General features: G+C 50.2%; 2 protein-coding genes across 4 annotated transcripts in view; both read right to left on the reverse strand.

Annotated features, from left to right (window-relative positions):
• Positions 1-3,170: 3,170 nt before the first annotated feature.
• LOC144109540 (uncharacterized) overlaps positions 3,171-17,337 on the reverse strand; it is a 30,592-nt gene continuing 16,425 nt past the window's right edge. For 2 of the 3 annotated variants that reach the window (XR_013309617.1, XM_077642375.1), the window contains exon 3: positions 3,171-4,245. Coding sequence is in view for 2 of the 3 variants with exons in the window: in XM_077642375.1 (XP_077498501.1) it covers positions 4,093-4,245 (153 nt within the window). In the remaining variant the exon portion in view is untranslated. The remainder of the gene's footprint in view (positions 4,246-17,337) is intronic. The other variant, XM_077642368.1, reaches the window with a different exon arrangement.
• LOC144113262 (uncharacterized) lies at positions 5,060-12,360 on the reverse strand. The gene is made up of 2 exons (XM_077646244.1): positions 9,808-12,360; positions 5,060-5,459 (listed from the first exon to the last, which is right to left on the reverse strand). Exons 1-2 carry the CDS (start codon positions 11,517-11,519, stop codon positions 5,060-5,062), a joined length of 2,112 nt encoding a protein of 703 aa, XP_077502370.1. The 5' UTR covers positions 11,520-12,360.

A 17,337-nucleotide genomic window follows, 5' to 3' on the forward strand; every position in this document is an offset into this window, starting at 1 on the left:
GTTGAGGCGTATGGGGGGGGGGGGGGGGGGGGGGGTGCTCGGGAAAAGATATTCTGCTGCGGGGAAATTTGAGCCATGGTGCTCTTGACAGAGAGAGTGGTTCACGCTGTCCCCTCTAGGCCAGTTGTTTTGACCCGTGTGATTTTAATAGGTGACACAGTGTTCGAAGACGTGATCTAGCCCTTTCTTTCAAAATGACGCGGGATCACCGAGTAATCGGAGAATCCGCCTTTTTCATTTTCCTGTGCTGCCACCTCGCGTACAACGATGGAAGCTCACTGGTAGGGTACTGCGCGCCCAGCCAGGCCGGACTGAGTGCCGCTCCGGAGCACGTTTTGTTGGAATGTGTCGACGATGGCGTGTCCTGGGCAGCACCTGGTACCTGGAGGACTTCTAGGATTGGCTGATGGCTGGGTGCGAAGTCCGAGGCAGGCTGCAGTGCCCACCGAAGAGCAAATTCTTCGGTATCTCCGATCATCCGGCATGCGATGCGAACACCAGCTGAGCAAGGGCCGCCGCTTCAGAGATGAAGGCTACATTCGGAACATAATGTTCAATGAAATATCCCCGATCAGTAATGTTGGCGTTTTCCGCTGTATATGCCTGCCATTCATGAAAAGTGGGTACTACATCGTGCACGCCGTAGTACAGAAAACGACTGGGGACAACAGTTTTCACAAGCAATCGTTGTGCTCAAGCGCTGCAGAATAGCTACACGAGCTATAAAAGCACAAGCGTACTCGCAACAAAGCAGATCTGCTAGCATTTCGCTGTATTTTCCCAAAGCACACCGCTGCATAGGTTAAACAAGCATGCGCGTCCATAAAGACGAGCGCGAGAGGCGCACATTGATCCATTCCGGCGATACCACGCAGATGTCTTCATCATGGATATGATTCGAACGCACGCATAACGCACCTTCTTCTGCCTCTTAATATATGGCACATACCCACACGGGGGGATTGGCCAGGGTGTAGTGGCATAAACAAGGAAATTTCCGTAGGAGATTATGACAAAATTTTAGCACCATGCGTGAATGCTCTCGTAGCTACTTTTTCGTTGCCCGCTCCATCGCGCGTTGAAAGCGGCTCACAGCACTTGCCTATTCGGCCTTCTTGCTTGAGAAAGCAAAAAGCGTCGGAACGAAGTCTAAATGCCGCGGTGACATTCGAGGCCTTCCTGGCCATGAACAAAACCTTTTGTGATAGACTGCACACGCATTTAACCGCAGTACCTTGTCCGTACCTGTCACAAAGTGATTCCCGCACAGTCTTGACGTGCTTGACGGTGCCGAAGGGCGGCCACGATCGTCGAGCCGGCGAACTGCTTTTATCCACGCTTTGCGTCGAAGGCTGTCCCGGGAAGCGCTCGGAAAGTGAAAAAATCCGAGTTTGCTTCCCTTTACATATTGGGCATTGCAGCAGTATGCAACACATTTCGTAGGTATCGCGAAATGCGTCGCGCTGAACACCCGACGGCTGCAGCAACGCACCCTGCGTAGGAAGCCGGTGTGTTTACACTTCCACGGCCGGTCTCGAGTGGAGCGCGCGACCCTTCCAATATGTTTCGCGACACCGCCGCCAGGGGATGGGCGCATGCGCAGTCGCGTCGTGAAAAAGGCGGTTTGGATGGATGGATGGATGGATACGGCTGAACCCTTTACATCGGGCGGTGGCTCAAGCCACCTAGCCATGTCTTGTGAAATTTTACTCCTGTCTTGCTTTTAGCCACCAATCAGATAACCTTCGCTTGGTTACTTCTAACCTCTTAAAATCCACTTTCCCTTCACTATCCCTAAACCCCAATGCCTTGGGTAAGTCAGCCCCGCTGCCTTCCACTGTAGGGTGAAGCCCTTTACAGAAAAGTATCAAGTGTTCAGCCGTTTCCTCCTCCTCTCCGCACGCAATGCACAAAGTGTCTATCTCCTGGTACCTGACTCTATACTTCTTAGTCTTACCACCGCCACCTGGAGGGAAGTAGCTGAAATGAGGGAGGGTCTTGACCTCCCAGGACATCAACATCCCTAACTATTAGCTGCAGGTATTCCTATTTTCCCGCACAATAATTGTCTTCGGTTGCTGGGTAATGTACAATATTTAATCAATTATCTGGCAACTTTTAATTTGGTAGCGGTATATCACACTTCCCCGCGCTCATAAGGATACACTGTTAGCATCATCATCATCATCGCCAGCATCTCGAGAGTCAAAGGCGTGTGTCGTTGCATGATCTTTGCAGTATGTCATACATGAGAACTGGCGCGTTTACCTGCTGGACAATCCGAATGTCATTAATGCGGACCGGGTTGTGGGCACTCTTTGTAATGCGTCATGCGCGCATGTGTAGTAAAGTGGGATCCATATGGATCTTGAAATGGGGGTGGAAGGGGGTAGATGGGGGCCTGGTACGACGAGAAATTGCACCGTTATCACGTGAGTAGGTGTGATGTCATATTACAGCGTCGTCACGTGACTAGGTCTGATGGCACATTACATAGCTGTCACTTGACCTGGTATGACGTCACACTCATATGATGTCATCACTAATTATAGTGATTAATCTTAGTTTTGCCTAATTATATTAATTACCATTAATTATGCGACGTCATGATCTTCGTCGCTTGACTCGTCGGTTCGTGACGTCACATGGTGCCGTTTTTTGCGTGCCTCTGTTCGTGTACTGCAGTCGCAGCTTGTCAAGTGTTTTCGAAGGCAACATACAGAGGATTGAAAAGAGCATTCTCGCTATGCCGGAGAGAGCTAGAAAATCGAAATATACTGATATGCGTCTGCATAACCGTCGCATTGGAAAGTACATCGGCGACCAGTTTCTTTATATTCGGTAACTATTCTCAAGCCTAAAAAGAGTATAGTGAATACCTCCCCCTCCTCTCAATTTCTGGTAGATGGTGTAGAAGGGCTGTGTTCGTCAATTGCCGGTTCGTGCGTGAATGAGTGAGAAGCTTCCAATACGAACAAGTATACACGAAGCAGGTTGCCAAATACTGACACATACAAAGTACTCACCGACGTACTGGTGGTAAGTAAGCCTTCCCACGCATTTACATCGTTTTTGGCTACTACTAGTCGGCCCTGCTATTCACTTGAGGTCTTTTTTCTCCGTCCCTTTGATCGTGAACACAAGGCGGCTTCTTCGCAAGTTCTCTTTATGGCGTGCATTTATTCGAAAGTGTGATTTTTTTTCAGTGCTGCGTCGCACTTAAATGACGGAATTGCGCCCTCAACGCGAAAATAACCAAACCACAAGCAACAATTTTCAGGGGGAAAGTTGGCAGTGCCTTAACTTGAATAACCCTGGAATTCAGCGGAAAGCTTCTGCGCGCATGGTTACCCATCACGTGGCTTCACATCACCCCATCGGGTGCTCTTAAGGTCAACCCAAAGGGCACCCCTATGTCAAAGGTCAACTGAAGGTCATGGGTAAAGGTTCGACGCCATAACTGTGCCACATACGTCACCCACTGCTGTCGTTGGCTGGGGTGGTCGTTGTGCTGCCTATCCGAAAACTGCTTTACTTAGCATAATGATGTTTTTCGATTAAAAAAAAGTGAAATGAATCAAGTGACATACGTGTCTCAGTAATCTCAAGGGTGATCACTGCAGCATCGGCTTTCCGGAAAACGCGTTGTTGTGGTCAACTAATCACTGGCAGCCGCTCTGTTTGGCGATAAACTTGCACTGTGGTGCGATGTAAGCGCCCCGTCATTTCCACACTTTTCGAACACAGTCATGCAACTGTGCTCCCATTTAAGATTTTGCATCACTTAAAACAGGACGGCGACAGACGGATTTTTGTTGGACAAGAACACCCGGGGTGCCGTAAAAAACCTCTCCAAGTTAATTTTTAATTTTATTCACTCCCAGTGGTCGTAACGCCAACTTCTCTACAGCTCTCAAAAAGCACGCCTCAGCTGCCTTGTTTACTGCAGTACCGAGGCGCGCGCGAGCCGACGGCACGCGAGTCCTCGTTGGCGTTCCATAACCCTCCTCGCTGCTCCGGCCCCTCCTCCTCTCCCCCCCACCCACTCCTCTTTCCTTTTACACTCCGCCAGCTGTTCGAGCCTTCGGCCGCTCAGCGTGGCACCCCTTGAGCTCCGCGGCTGGTCACGTGGGGGGCTGCTGGTGCCGGCGCGCCAACAGCTGTCCGCATGCGCCGTGCCAAGTGAGGGGGGCGGAGCGGAGAGAGTGAATCCACGTCCAGGAACGAAGATGAAGAAGGCACGCCCTGCGAAAAGCAGCGGCGAAAGACTGACTTTGCAATTCGACAGAGCGAGTTCCACTCGGCCACATCTGGCTCTCGCGTCACTCCAGGTTCAATCAAGGCTAAAGCACAGCCAATTTCTTTCCACCCACTCCTCTCGCTTTCGGCGGCGTGTCCGCGGCAGTGCACTTCCCGCGCCTTTTTCCTCTTTGGGCGGATTTATCGCGCAATAACACGAGTAAAAGTTTAATCATGCGCGTGCCTTTCACACGGCCTTGCGGTTGTTTCGTGCAAACAAAGCGATTGTTAACGTATATACAGTAACGACGTCTTTCCGGTTCCCAATTTTTGACAAAATATTTCCTTCGTGAAATGACCATGTTCAGCCGTCAAAGAAACCCCATAATCGTCCTCCGTCGGACGACAAGTCCGATTTGAGGGCATCTAGTCCACGTGTTTCTACCACGGCGCGCTTTCGCTGCTTTCTGTCGCGTAACAGTCTTAATCGGGCGCATTTCCTGCCCCTACAAGTGTCCTTCAGCATTATACACGGGCACTTGCGTGTGGCAATGCAAAAGAAATTACCCGAGTGCACAGTGGCGATGGTGAACTCTATATTAAAAAACAAGAGCAGTCCAAGCGCCGGTTCCTGCACATAGCAGACTCGGTTTAGAGAGGGGAACTCGGGAGAGAGACAGTGGCACGCACCGTGCTAGCTCTGCCAAGGCTCGTTCGGTGGCCCCCAGAGGGACCGTGAAAAGAAAAAAGAAAGCTGACAAAGCAGCTTTGAGACCCGGAGGGCCTCGTGCAGTGCAGAGAGAGATGACGGGGGTCCACTTCACATCGAGTAGCGCTTGGCGATGGCCTCCATCAGCCGAAGGAAAGGGTCATGGCAGCGCCGCCTCCCGTTGGTGGACTGCCACCAAAGCCAGCCCAGGTAGGTCTCCGTCAGCTGCGGCGTAAGCTTTCGACCGCTTCTGACGAGCCGGGCCTTCTGCCATGAGCTCTCGATGCTCTGTGTGCGAGTGCCGGCAACGGGGTCAACGAAAAACTGCGAATGGTTGACTGTCTGGTGAGTCAAGTTCATGTTGACTCCGCTGCTGTCGAGCAGCCCCGGCACACACTGGTGCGCCGCCCACTCGTCGCTGACGATGGGTGGTCCCCGGCGGAACGTTGGCGGCGATGATGGCTCCGAGAGTCGCCGCGTCGCGCCGGTCGACCTTGAAGAGGCGCAACTCCTTGGTGGCCACCCAAATCATTCCATAAGACCCATGGTCCACGGTCCACCACGCCGCCGTAGGCCACTATACGGCCCATTTCGCTGCTGAATTCGGGATCCCAGCGGACCAAAGAAGACATTGTGGAAAATGTACCCAACAGACGGAAATGGCAACAGTGACGGATGAGTCTCCGAAACCACTTCCAAAGAGTCTGAAGACAATGCAGTTCACAAAATGCAGCGCTTATAGGGTTGAGGCTGTTAGATGCGGGCTCCTGGTTCGCCTGTGCCGTCTCTCGCCAAGGTCGGTGTCCCCGGGTTCCGGATCGGGAGACTGCTGTAGTGGGGTTGACGAAGAGATGAGAGGGTCTTCGAGGTGAAGGAGAGACTGAAGGGTTTATTTACATTTATACAAAGATTGAAAGAGTGAATCGGGAGCTGGCGAACACACGCCAGATCGCTGCTTAAATAGGGTCCGCTGTCCCCAGGTCCCTAGTTGGGGAATCTAGTTCATTAAAAATGCGTCGAATCACTGTGATGTAGATCACGTGTCCAGTCTTCCGGGTCCGCCCCCAGCCACACACTCTTGCCACTTCTGGCAGATTAGTGTCCGCGCTGTCCAGGCTTCAGTGATGAATAGCCCGAAGGGGGTCCCATTGAGAGCGTTGAAGGTCAGTCACCTGCACTTCACAGCGGTAGTGTGGGGCGAATGGATCCCACCGCAGTTCGCAGAAGCTTTCACGTATGGGTGTGGGAAAGCACAGTCTAAAGTCGAAGTTGTTTTCGAAGCACGAGGGAGACGTTGGCTTAGTCAAACCCTGCCGCATTTGTCACGGCTGATTTGCAGTTCCGCCGCTCGCCGGCTCCCCCGCCGTCCCCTCCGGGAGAAAAATGTCCCGGGTGGGTCCGGCGTTGAGAACAAAAGACAAGTTCACCAAAGCCGTTCTCAGACAGCGGGGAGCCGTTTCACCCCGTAAACAGCAGGGGGGGGGGGGGGGGGGAAGGACCCTTGTAGACGCCACCACCTGCACTCGTAGCGCTGCAACCACATCGACGGCCCTTTGAAGCCTCGGTAGATTGATGATTCCCAGTGGCTTTAATATTCTTGGCATGTTGGCGTCTCCAAACGTAACAGCTCCTCCGCGGCCAGGACAATCTCGATCGGCCAGTGGTCACAATCACTGGTCGAGGAGAGATGACTTGAGTTGTAGCGTGGGAGGCCCTTCTTCATCTTGTCTGCAAGCACAGAGTAGAGTCCTAAACCTCGGACAACGGAGGCATTAGTCGAAATCAGCCACTCAACATGGCGCCACTCCCCAGGCAGTGCACGAAATTCACCCGAGAGCCGCCAGGCTGTTTTGCAAAACTACTGCATTGTCAATGTAAACGTAAGCACAAAATTTTGTAGCTGACAGCAGTAATCTCGGCTACTAAGAACAGCTTCCATGTCTGCCAAATTCGCTGCCAAAGCCCGATTCGCCGAACACGGCTTGAAGAGAGGTGGCAAATTTGGAAGCAAAAGAAAAAGGATAATAGGACCGTCCACGCCAAAACAAAGCTAACTAGTACCAAAAAAATACGAAAAGGCACCGAATTGCCACCGAACGGATACCTCAATTATGGGAATAACCTGCTCAATCCGTCGGCATTGCCATGACATTTGCCCCTTTTGTATCGCACAGAAAAGTTATATTGCTGGAGGGCTAGACTCCATCGAAGCAAGCGGCCATTCTTGGGCGACATTTGACGCAGCCATGTAAGCGGACAATGATCTGTCTCGAAAGTAAATTTCGCCCCGTAAACATAACAGGCTAGCTTCTGTGCGGCCCAAACCAGACAAGCGCATTCCTTTTCCGAAGCGCTGTAGGCTTCTTCCCTTACGGTTAACTTCCTGCTGGCATAAAGGATAGGGTGCTCCTCATTGTCGTCTCCGACTTGGCTTAATACGACCCCCATACCCCGGTCGCTGGCGTCACACTGGACCACGAATTCCTTGCTGTAGTCCGGCGCGCGTAACACGGGCCGCGAAACCAGCACGCTCTTCAAGCTCTGAAACGAAATTTCTTTTGCTGCGTCCCAGATAACGCTATTCGGCTTTTCTTTGCGAAGCGCATCGGTCAAAGGACTTGCTAGCTGTGAATAGTTGGGTATGTACCTTTGGTAGTACCCCACCAGACCGAGAAATGACCGTACATCCGTCTTAGTTCGGGGCTGCGGGAATTCAGCGATAGGGGCTATCTTGAGGTCTGACGGTCTCCTCGTCCCTCTACCGACAACATGACCAAGATAGGTGACATGCGAGCAGCCAAAACTACATTTTTCGGCCTTAATGGTTAGCCCAGCGTCCCTCAAACTCGTCAGTACCCTCCTGAGATGGGAAACATGGTCTTCCCAAGAGTTAGAAAAAATGGCCACATCGTCAAGGTAAGGCAGCGCGAAATCCTGCATGTCCTTGAGGATGATGTCCATTAGCTTTGAAAAGCTAAAAGGTGCATTCTTTAGCCCAAAACTGAGCACCAAAGGTCGGAATACCCCCATGGGAGAAATAAATGCTGCATACCGACTCGCGCTTTCCGAGAGGGGGACTTGCCAGTACCCTCTCACCAGGTCAAGGGTGGAGATGTACTGTGCCGCGCTGTCTCGATCCTTTCTTCGATGTTCGGTATTGGGTACAGCTGGTCCTTTGTTATGGTATTCAGCTTCCTGTAGTCCACGCAGGGTCGCGGATCTTTGCCTGGTGCCTCCACGAGTATCAGCGGGGAGGTGTAGTCGCTCTCTGCTGGCTCTATCACGCCAAGTTCCAGCATGTGCTTTATCTCCGCCTCAATTATTTCTTTCTGCCTTGGAGAAACTCTGTAGGCTTTCGATCTTACTGGATCGGTCGAAGTTAGCTCTATCTCATGCGTGATGAGATTTGTCTTCCCCGGCCGGTCGCTAAAACTCTCCCGGAATTCGCACAGCAGTTGCCTCAATTCTTGGAGTTGCTTTGGTTCTAGATCCATGGTGCTCGCGGATCGGGACACGATTTCCTCTATGCTGTTGGTAGCATTTTCTTTTATGCTGCCTTTCCACTCAGGGTTTTCGGTTTGTAGCTCTTCGGGGATATTTACGGCCATGTTTACAACCCCGCTCCTTTCTACATAGGGCTTCATTAAATTGCAGTGATAGATCTTTATCTGCTGTCCTCTCCCTGGCATTTTCAAAGTGTAGTTGGTTTCTGAAATCTGATCCAAAACTTCCACTGGCCCGTCCCAGTGAACTTCCATCTTATTTTTGCGTGCGGACCTGAGAATAAGCACACGATCCCCCGTCTTGAAGGTTCTCAGTCTAGCATTCTTGTCGTAGTACTTTTTCGCCGTGTCCTGAGCCGTTTTGAGATTTCGATCCACTAGTTCTCGTGTGGCACTCAGTCGGTTTAGTAACTGCAACACATACTCCACTACTGACTGACTCTCTCCTGTCCCCTCCCACATTTCTCTAAGCATCCTAAGCGGGGAACGAAGAGCCCTTCCGTACACTAGTTCTGCAGGAGTGAAGCCCGTCGCTTCGTGCGGTACTGTTCTCAGGGCGAACAGCGTTGCCGGGAGGCAACTTTCCCAATCGTCTTTGTGCTCATAGCAGGAAGCACGTAGCACTCTTTTGAGCACTGAGTGCCACTTCTCGACGCTGTTCGATTGAGGGTGGTAAACGGAGCTATGAATCAACCTCACCCCACACCTCTGTAAGAACGTGGTTGTGAGTGCGCTCGTGAAAACTGTCCCCTGATCAGCCTGAATTTCTGCCGGAAAGCCAATTCGAGCGAAAACGGACAGGAGACCGTCCACTATCTCTGCCGAGCTAAGCTCCTTTAGCGGCACCGCCTCCGGGAACTTGGTAGCAGGGCATATCATAGTGAGTACGTACTTATAGCCTGACTTAGTTCTGGGTAGTGGCCCGACGGTGTCAATGACCAGACGTCGAAAAGGCTCCGAGATAAGCGGCACCAGCTTTAGCGGGGCCTTCCATCTTTCTCCTGGTTTTCCGGTGCGCTGACACGCGTCGCATGACTGCACGTAGCGTTCAGCATCTCGGAAACATCCCGGCCAGTAGTATTCCCCAAGCAGCCTTTCCTTCGTTTTGTTCACACCTAAGTGCCCTGACCAACTGTTTCCGTGACAGAGGCCTAAAAGGTCAGAGCGGTACTTTTCAGCACGACCAGCTGATCAAGCGTCTTCCCCTTTTTGTCCCTGTAATGGCGATACAGCAATCCGCCTTTGTGGTGCAATGTCACGTTACGCCTAGCAATACCCTCCTTGGCTATGAAGTGTAACTTTGACAAGCTAGGGTCTCTTTCCTGTTCTGTGATTAAGGAGTTTCTGTCAACGCGCAACAAGCGATCCATGCACAGGGAGGTGGGCAATAACATGGAGTCTGGACTGCACGCTTCTTGTAGGCTGGCATCGATGGGGCTACCTTCGGTAACAGGTTCCTGCTGCTGTTCATGTGCTCGAACTGCATTTTCTTTGCTTGGTTCCGCAATCTCGGGAATTCCCTCCCTCTCACCAGTTGCCTCTGATTCCTGGCTGTACCTAAGCTTGGAAGCAAGCTCGCGTGATTTGGACCTAGTCAGGGCTTTCACTGTCCCCTCAGCCAGCTTCTGACCTCGATCGCAAAGCAGCTGATTTGACTTATTGGAGAATAGATACGGGTACTGCAATGAAACAGCCGACGAGACGGCGGCTTCTGTCACTAGCTCGCCGAACGGGCCGGAAATCACCACCCTTGCCATAGGCAGGCACACACTCTGATTTTCTAGTACCTGTCTTATCCATGCTACTTCCCCAGTAATGTCTTCCTCCTTGACATATGAGGGGTGAACAATGTCCATTGTTGCCCCGCTGTCCCGAAGGACCCTGCACGATTTTCCATTTACTTGGAGTTCGTGAATATATGGACGAAGAAGTTCCAAATTCTCATCACTGTCGTTGGCATATGAGAAAGCTAATCGCGTCTTCGTACACCTTGCTGCAATATGTCCAGTTTCCTGACAGTTGAAACAACGGAACGGCTTCCTGGCCTCGAACTGCTTCGTCAATGCTTTCTGAGCTCCGGCCTGCTTGGCACGATCCTCAGTTTTTTCTGGGGCCTGTTTAGTGCCCTCAACTGTCTCGCGATTCCTAAATTGCGATCGATTTTTGGGAATGAAACGCTTCCTTAAACCGAACGCTTTCTTTTCAGACTCGCTTGACTCGGAACTCAGCTTTCTCCGTGTTGCATATTCGTCCGCTAGTTCTGCAGCTTTCTCCACTGTGCTCACATTTTCTCTGTCTTGCACCCATAACTTAACGGCCTCAGGGATACTGTTATAGAACTGCTCGAGGCCTACACATTCGACAACCTTATCTTTGGTGCCATATGCCTCCGCGCCCTTCAACCACTCTGTAAGGTTGGCCTTCAAACTGAATGCGAATTCTGCATAGCTCTCGCTGCTTCTCTTGCTGGCACCTCTGAACCGCTGTCGGAATTCTTCTGCCGAAAGTCGGTACTTTCTTAGCAAACTCGCTTTCACCTTCTCGTAGTCATCGGCATCTTTCGCGTCAAGCCTCGCGACTATAGTGGCCGCCTCACAGGGTAACACCATTAGTAGCTTTTGTGGCCAGGTCTCCTTAGCGTAACCCCGTTTCTCACACGTCCTCTCGAAATTCACGAGGTAATAACCAAGATCCTCGCCAATCTTATACGGCTGCATCAATCTGTCCATAGGAAACGATTCGGCCTGACTCACTCTCTCTGGAGCCATGCCTCTCGAACTCTCACATTCCAGTTTCTTTTGGTCATTCGCAAGCTGCAACCTTCTGAGCTCCCGTTCCTCTCGCTCGGCCGCTAGCCGTTGGCGCTCATTTTCCTCTTTCTTTCGCTCAGTTTCCTCTCTCTTTCGCTCCGCTTTGAGGAGTTCCCACGTATCGCTAACTGTTTCTTCATTGGCCGTTTCCAAGAGCAATGTGCAAATGTGTGACTTTTTCATCTTCTCCTCTACATCTACACCCAACTCTTCACACAATGACAGCAAATCTGACCTTAGCAACTTCATTAGATCCATGTTTACTGTTCCGAGCCTTGAACTTTGCTGCACAACTGTTGACGTGAGCTACACACACTTGTCTCACTGAACAACTTCCCTCGATTCCCAGCAGTTCAATGTATTAACCCAAACAATTGAAGCCTGGCGAATCTCAAGCAAAGTTCAAGCACTCACCCACGGAAGCAACACCACGCCGCATGGTCGATCCAACCGCTGCCAACCAGTTGTTAGATGCGGGCTCCTGGTTTGCCTGTGCCGTCTCTCGCCAAGGTCGGTGTCCCCGGGTTCCGGATCGGGAGACTGCTGTAGTGGGGTTGACGAAGAGATGAGAGGGTCTTCGAGGTGAAGAAGAGACTGAAGGGTTTATTTACATTTATACAAAGATTGAAAGAGTGAATCGGGAGCTGGCGAACACACGCCAGATCGCTGCTTAAATAGGGTCCGCTGTCCCCAGGTTCCTAGTTGGGGAATCTAGTTCATTAAAAATGCGTCGAATCACTGTGATGTAGATCACGTGTCCAGTCTTCCGGGTCCGCCCCCAGCCACACACTCTTGCCACTTCTGGCAGATTAGTGTCCGCGCCGTCCAGGCTTCAGTGATGAATAGCCCGAAGGGGGTCCCATTGAGAGCGTTGAAGGTCAGTCACCTGCACTTCACAGCGGTAGTGTGGGGGCGAATTGATCCCACCGCAGTTCGCAGAAGCTTTCACGTATGGGTGTGGGAAAGCACAGTCTAAGTCGAAGTTGTTTTCGAAGCACGAGGGAGACGTTGGCTTAGTCAAACCCGGCCGCATTTGTCACGGCTGATTTGCAGTTCCGCCGCTCGCCGGCTCCCCCGCCGTCCCCTCCGGGAGAAAAATGTCCCGGGTGGGTCCGGAGTTGAGAACAAAAGACAAGTTCACCAAAGCCGTTCTCAGACAGCGGGGAGCCGTTTCACCCCGTAAACAGCAGGGGGGGGAGGACCCTTGTAGACGCCACCACCTGCACTCGTAGCGCTGCAACCACATCGACGGCCCTTTGAAGCCTCGGTAGATTGATGATTCCCAGTGGCTTTAATATTCTTGGCATGTTGGCGTCTCCAAACGTAAGAAGGCCTAGAAGACGGAGAGAGGTCTGAAGAGGAGCCCTTGCAAAACAACGTGACTTTCTGCGCGCAGGCCTGAGTGGTCCGTCTCGGAGGGCGGGGTTTGTGTTTTTTCATTTTTTTTACGCCGGGAGTTCGGTGAGCCTCGCGACGCATTTCCCGCCAAAACTCGGTATTCCTTTGTATGCATCTGCGGCTGTAGAAATGCGCGCAGAATCGCGCTTTTTGCTCGAAAGGAGCGTAATTCGCGTGCTGGATACACCACAGAACACGAGGGACCACGGTTCGTACCTGTTTCGCGGGCGTAAGTACGTCCGCAATAGCTTTCTCTACGCGACATGTTTTTTTTTCTGTCGCGTGGTGTATGCTTGGCCCGAATACTTGACTACGGGTAGTTTGTCTCACGTTACTGCGCGTTGGACCACGATTCGAACGCGTACCGAAGGCGACAATGCGTCCCCGAATCGCTTTCTCTCCAGCGGTTAATGAACTGGGCTCTGTGGCTGCATAAATGGGCGCAGAGTCGCGTTTTCGCTCCAAAACAAGCGCACACAAGACGTTGGACCACGATTCGAACGCGTTCCGAAGGCGAAAATACGTCCCCGAATCGCTTTCTCTGCAGCGGTTAATGAACGGGGCTCTGCGGCTGCAGAAATGCTCCAAAATAAGCGCACACAAGACGCTGGACCACGCTTTCTATGCCCGAGCCGCTGCACGGCAAAATGGCCGCCCCGCGCACGCGAAGATACCGCTGTAAGCTCAATGGCGAGGCGGGAGGTTAAAAAAAAAAGGAATTGAGCGAAGAGCGGAACGGCTGTGAAAGAGGAGAACAACTAGGCGAGGAGGCGGAGTGTATAAATAAAGGACGAAGCTACGTTATGCCTCATTGTGAACAAGGATCCCGTGGGGGAGCCGAAACGTCATCCTATCTTTTCTTTTGGTCGGCGCCTTCTTCTTTCGTCATGTACCATCCCGACCAGACGGGTTTCCGTCAGACTCTAGACTTCAAAAATAGAGGGGAAAAGAAAAAAAAAGAAGGCAAGGAGGTCTAGTGTGACGTCTAAGCAGTCTATGTCCATGTATTGGAACTTGCATAGAGCTACTACTACCAACACTAGAGTGAAAGCGGCGGCAGCACTCCCATGTAAACCCTCTCCACTTTTTTTTATAACCGTGGACGACAGTCATCTTGTTACTCCGCTCATGGTTCCCTGCATGGTCCAGGCGACCTAGACCAGGTTTAACGGCAGTTTGCAGCGTACTAATCTGGCAACCTCACAACTTCCCCCAGCATGGACGCACGCTTCGTAGTGCGCGTCAAAAAGTTGTACGAGGAATGGTGCTGCGGCTTGCTTACGTGCTGTGTTGAATTCCTTTCTAGCTCATGCGCAAAATGTTCGCGATGGTGCGCGCACGAAGATACTTCCAGGTGGTGGCGAATCTTGTGCCGCTCATTACGTATGATTTGTGTTTGTTTGAGCCGAGATCAACGAGGATGGTTGGCGAGGTTCAGCAAGGTTTGTTTTGATGTACGGGGTATTGTGCATGACCCATGCCTTTTGGCGTAACCTGGAGTCCCTTTAGTAAAGTGTGCACCATCGCCACCTCCTGTCTTCTCCGGCGGTCAGGTCTCGTTGGTGTTCCATACAGGAGACGAGGCAGAAGGGAGACGACACTCGCGCAGAGTGCAGCGCATGCCTTCTGTACCGCTGCCTGTTAAGATGAGAATTCTGTTTGAATACAACGGATGATCTGTAACAGACTCCGTTCCGAAAGGTTTAATCTGCTTGCAACGAAGCACCAAAGCGTACATACACGGAAGAACTTTATGCAAGAGACATGTGGGATAAGTCGCACTCGGAGAGCACTAACAGAGTATTGTGCAAGGTGATGGTAGTAAAGAGAAACGTTGGAATGCGGTTTGCTTGCGTACAGCTTTGGAAATATTAAAAATTCAGGCCATATTCTGTAAAACAAAAAATTGACAATCAGTGTATCTGCACAATTACAAGCATGTGAGATTATTATGCAACCTGCCACTGCAAAGTTACAGCTGGTTTGATAGTTGACAGTCATTTAACTTCAGCAGTTATGTTTGTGAATGCCTGCTTTTTATTTCTGCCATAAATTCACTGATGGTACTGTTGTACACACTAGACAAATAAAAGTATCATAGCTTGTAAATAATGTATCAGTCATACACAATATAGCATTCAATACTTTGCACATATTTTCACACACTCAAAGAATGCACTTGAAAAAAAAATAGAAACAGTATCAAGACCTCTGCTCTCATTTGTTGAACACCTAATAGGGCAGCCTTGATGCAGTACTAAGGGAAACTTGGAAAAAAACACATGTTCAACATAGTATCAATACAGTGATTTTGCATGAACAATGTTCGAATAAATGTTCGATGTCACTCTTCATCATACTTGTTATCTATAGCAGGACTGTGCATCTGGTGCAGATCCCTTCAGAAATAGCATCCCTCATAGACTGTGCCACTCTGGGATGTGAAACCCCACAAAACCAAAAAAATAGAACCTTCAGAAATGCACATGAGCATCTGTGTAAAAGCTGAAATGTGCAACTGCTTTGCATTTAGATTCCTTTAACGCGAATAAATGTTTGAGTACCTGCTGAGCACTTCAGTGATCTTAGCTTCGGAAACATTTTCTGCACTGAACATTGCACTGGTGAAGAGTTGTTGCATTACACATATAAGGTGTGTTTTAAGGAACTTCAACAAAAGGATTCTTATTTCTTCTACTACAATCAACAGACATATTTACCTCGCGTGTCATGCATCATTGCCATTTATCTGACATAAGGCGCAACAAGAGATCTTTGCAAGGTAATGGAATGCAGTCCTGAATTTCACACTGCGATGCTACTTTATAAACATGCACATTGGCCAGGTTCATTCCTACAATGCACTGGTGATGCTACCCCACTACTGTCGCTGTATCAACAGTTGTTGAACGCCAACTTTTGATAATGTAAAATCAGGAGTATTTAAGAGAATATGCAATGCGGCTAGTTGGAACAGCTGGTACTCTGTATTTTGTAATAAATTTTCGGCGTGTGTAAGACCCCCAGGTATCAAAATTATTGAAGAATCCTCTTCTGCAGCGTGCTGCATAACCCAAGTGCGACTTTGGCTTGTAATAATTTATTATTATTAGTTTATTCCTGTTTCCTTCATTCCTTGCTTTGCACTAAATAATTGTCATTAAGTTGCGGTGCAGACAAAGGGAGATAATCGAGGGGCTCATTATGATATATACACTGACAGTTTATTAACTTTGGATTCCTTCATGTATATGTCGCTAAGTTGATTAGTGCAATTGGAAATGGTTTTTATTGATGCTGAAACAAGATTTGCTTTGTAAGCAGTGCTCTAACATATGCCCCTCTTGCCTTCTCTGTTATCCTTCTAGCCTCCTCTCTCAGTCTGAGTGTCACATATTTCTTCAAAACGAACTTGATCACTCCAATTACATGTGCTGGGCTCTGTTTGTAATGTTCTACTTCCTTCAAGCTCTGCTCATGTCGTTGGCAGAACTGCTGGAAGGACTGTATGGCCAAGCGGTCAACGTTTTTGTGCCCTTGCTCATCACTGCAGCGGAAAATCTTTAAAAAAAATACACGCGACAGTGCCGTTATGAATTTTTCAGAGAATAACAGTACTCACACATAAAGCACGATGGCGGTATTCTGCGGAAACTCTGTGCACGAGCGAGACAAAGCGGTAGATCGCGAGGCGCGGAGCCACAGCGCGCTGCGTGCTTACGGCATCTACTGAGCAACTGACAGGCGAGCGTGTATAACCGGACGGTTGTGTTCTCTATATTATCTTGTTTGTTATCTTTGTTCTTATGCTTTTGAGCGAAGGCGGACTTACTCGCCCGGCCTCTATGGTAGTTTCGGGTGTCGCTCTGAACGCTGCCGACGGGTCCAGAGTCCAGATTCTTCTGTGCGATCGATCGACCGCCGTGCGCGCAAGAGATACGATCGGCCAACGTGCGCACGGGAAACGACTTGCGTGTGCAGCGCTTTCCCGGCACCGAATCAGACATCCAAAACCAACACCAGCAGTGAAAGACTGCGAACCGAGCGGCGGGAGTGAATGAGTCCAAAGTGCGAAGAGTGGCTAGAACGCACGGTCGAAAAAGAGTGAGACCGCTCTCAGTGGACAATGCAAGCGAGTGCCTTGAGCAGACACATGGGGTGGAGAGGTGTGTAATGCAGAGCGGACTGGGCGTATGAAACTGCCGTATCTTAATTCTGTCCTGCGGTCTACGCCGTAAGTAGTAATAAACTAGCATAGGTCGGTAACCTACAGCTGCTAGAGCAGACGAAACGAAAACGGAACTTTCCCAAGTTTTCTTGAACACGTTCGCATATTTCAAATTTTGAAACAACAAAAAGAGTTTGGTGTAATGCTCAAACATCTTCTTGGATGTTTAAAGTTTTAGAGGTCTATTTTTAATGGGTTCTGTGTAGCTATATTGAAAATATTCGCTTAATTTTCAGTAGCGCAAACAACTAATAAGTACCGGCAACTATGGGAGTATCAAGAAGGCGCTGCCCATTGTATGACCATAGCCTCCTCTAAAGAGGAGGCTATGGTATGACAACCCGGAACGCATGACAACCTCCTCACCGCTATGGTGGCTCTAGCCACCATGGCTGCGTTCCAATACTCCCAAGTAGACGGCTACTTAGACGTCTAGCCGGACAGCCGCCA

Source organism: Amblyomma americanum, chromosome 1 (genome assembly GCF_052857255.1).
Source record: "Amblyomma americanum isolate KBUSLIRL-KWMA chromosome 1, ASM5285725v1, whole genome shotgun sequence".
In the NCBI taxonomy this organism is placed as follows: Eukaryota; Metazoa; Arthropoda; class Arachnida; order Ixodida; family Ixodidae; genus Amblyomma; species Amblyomma americanum.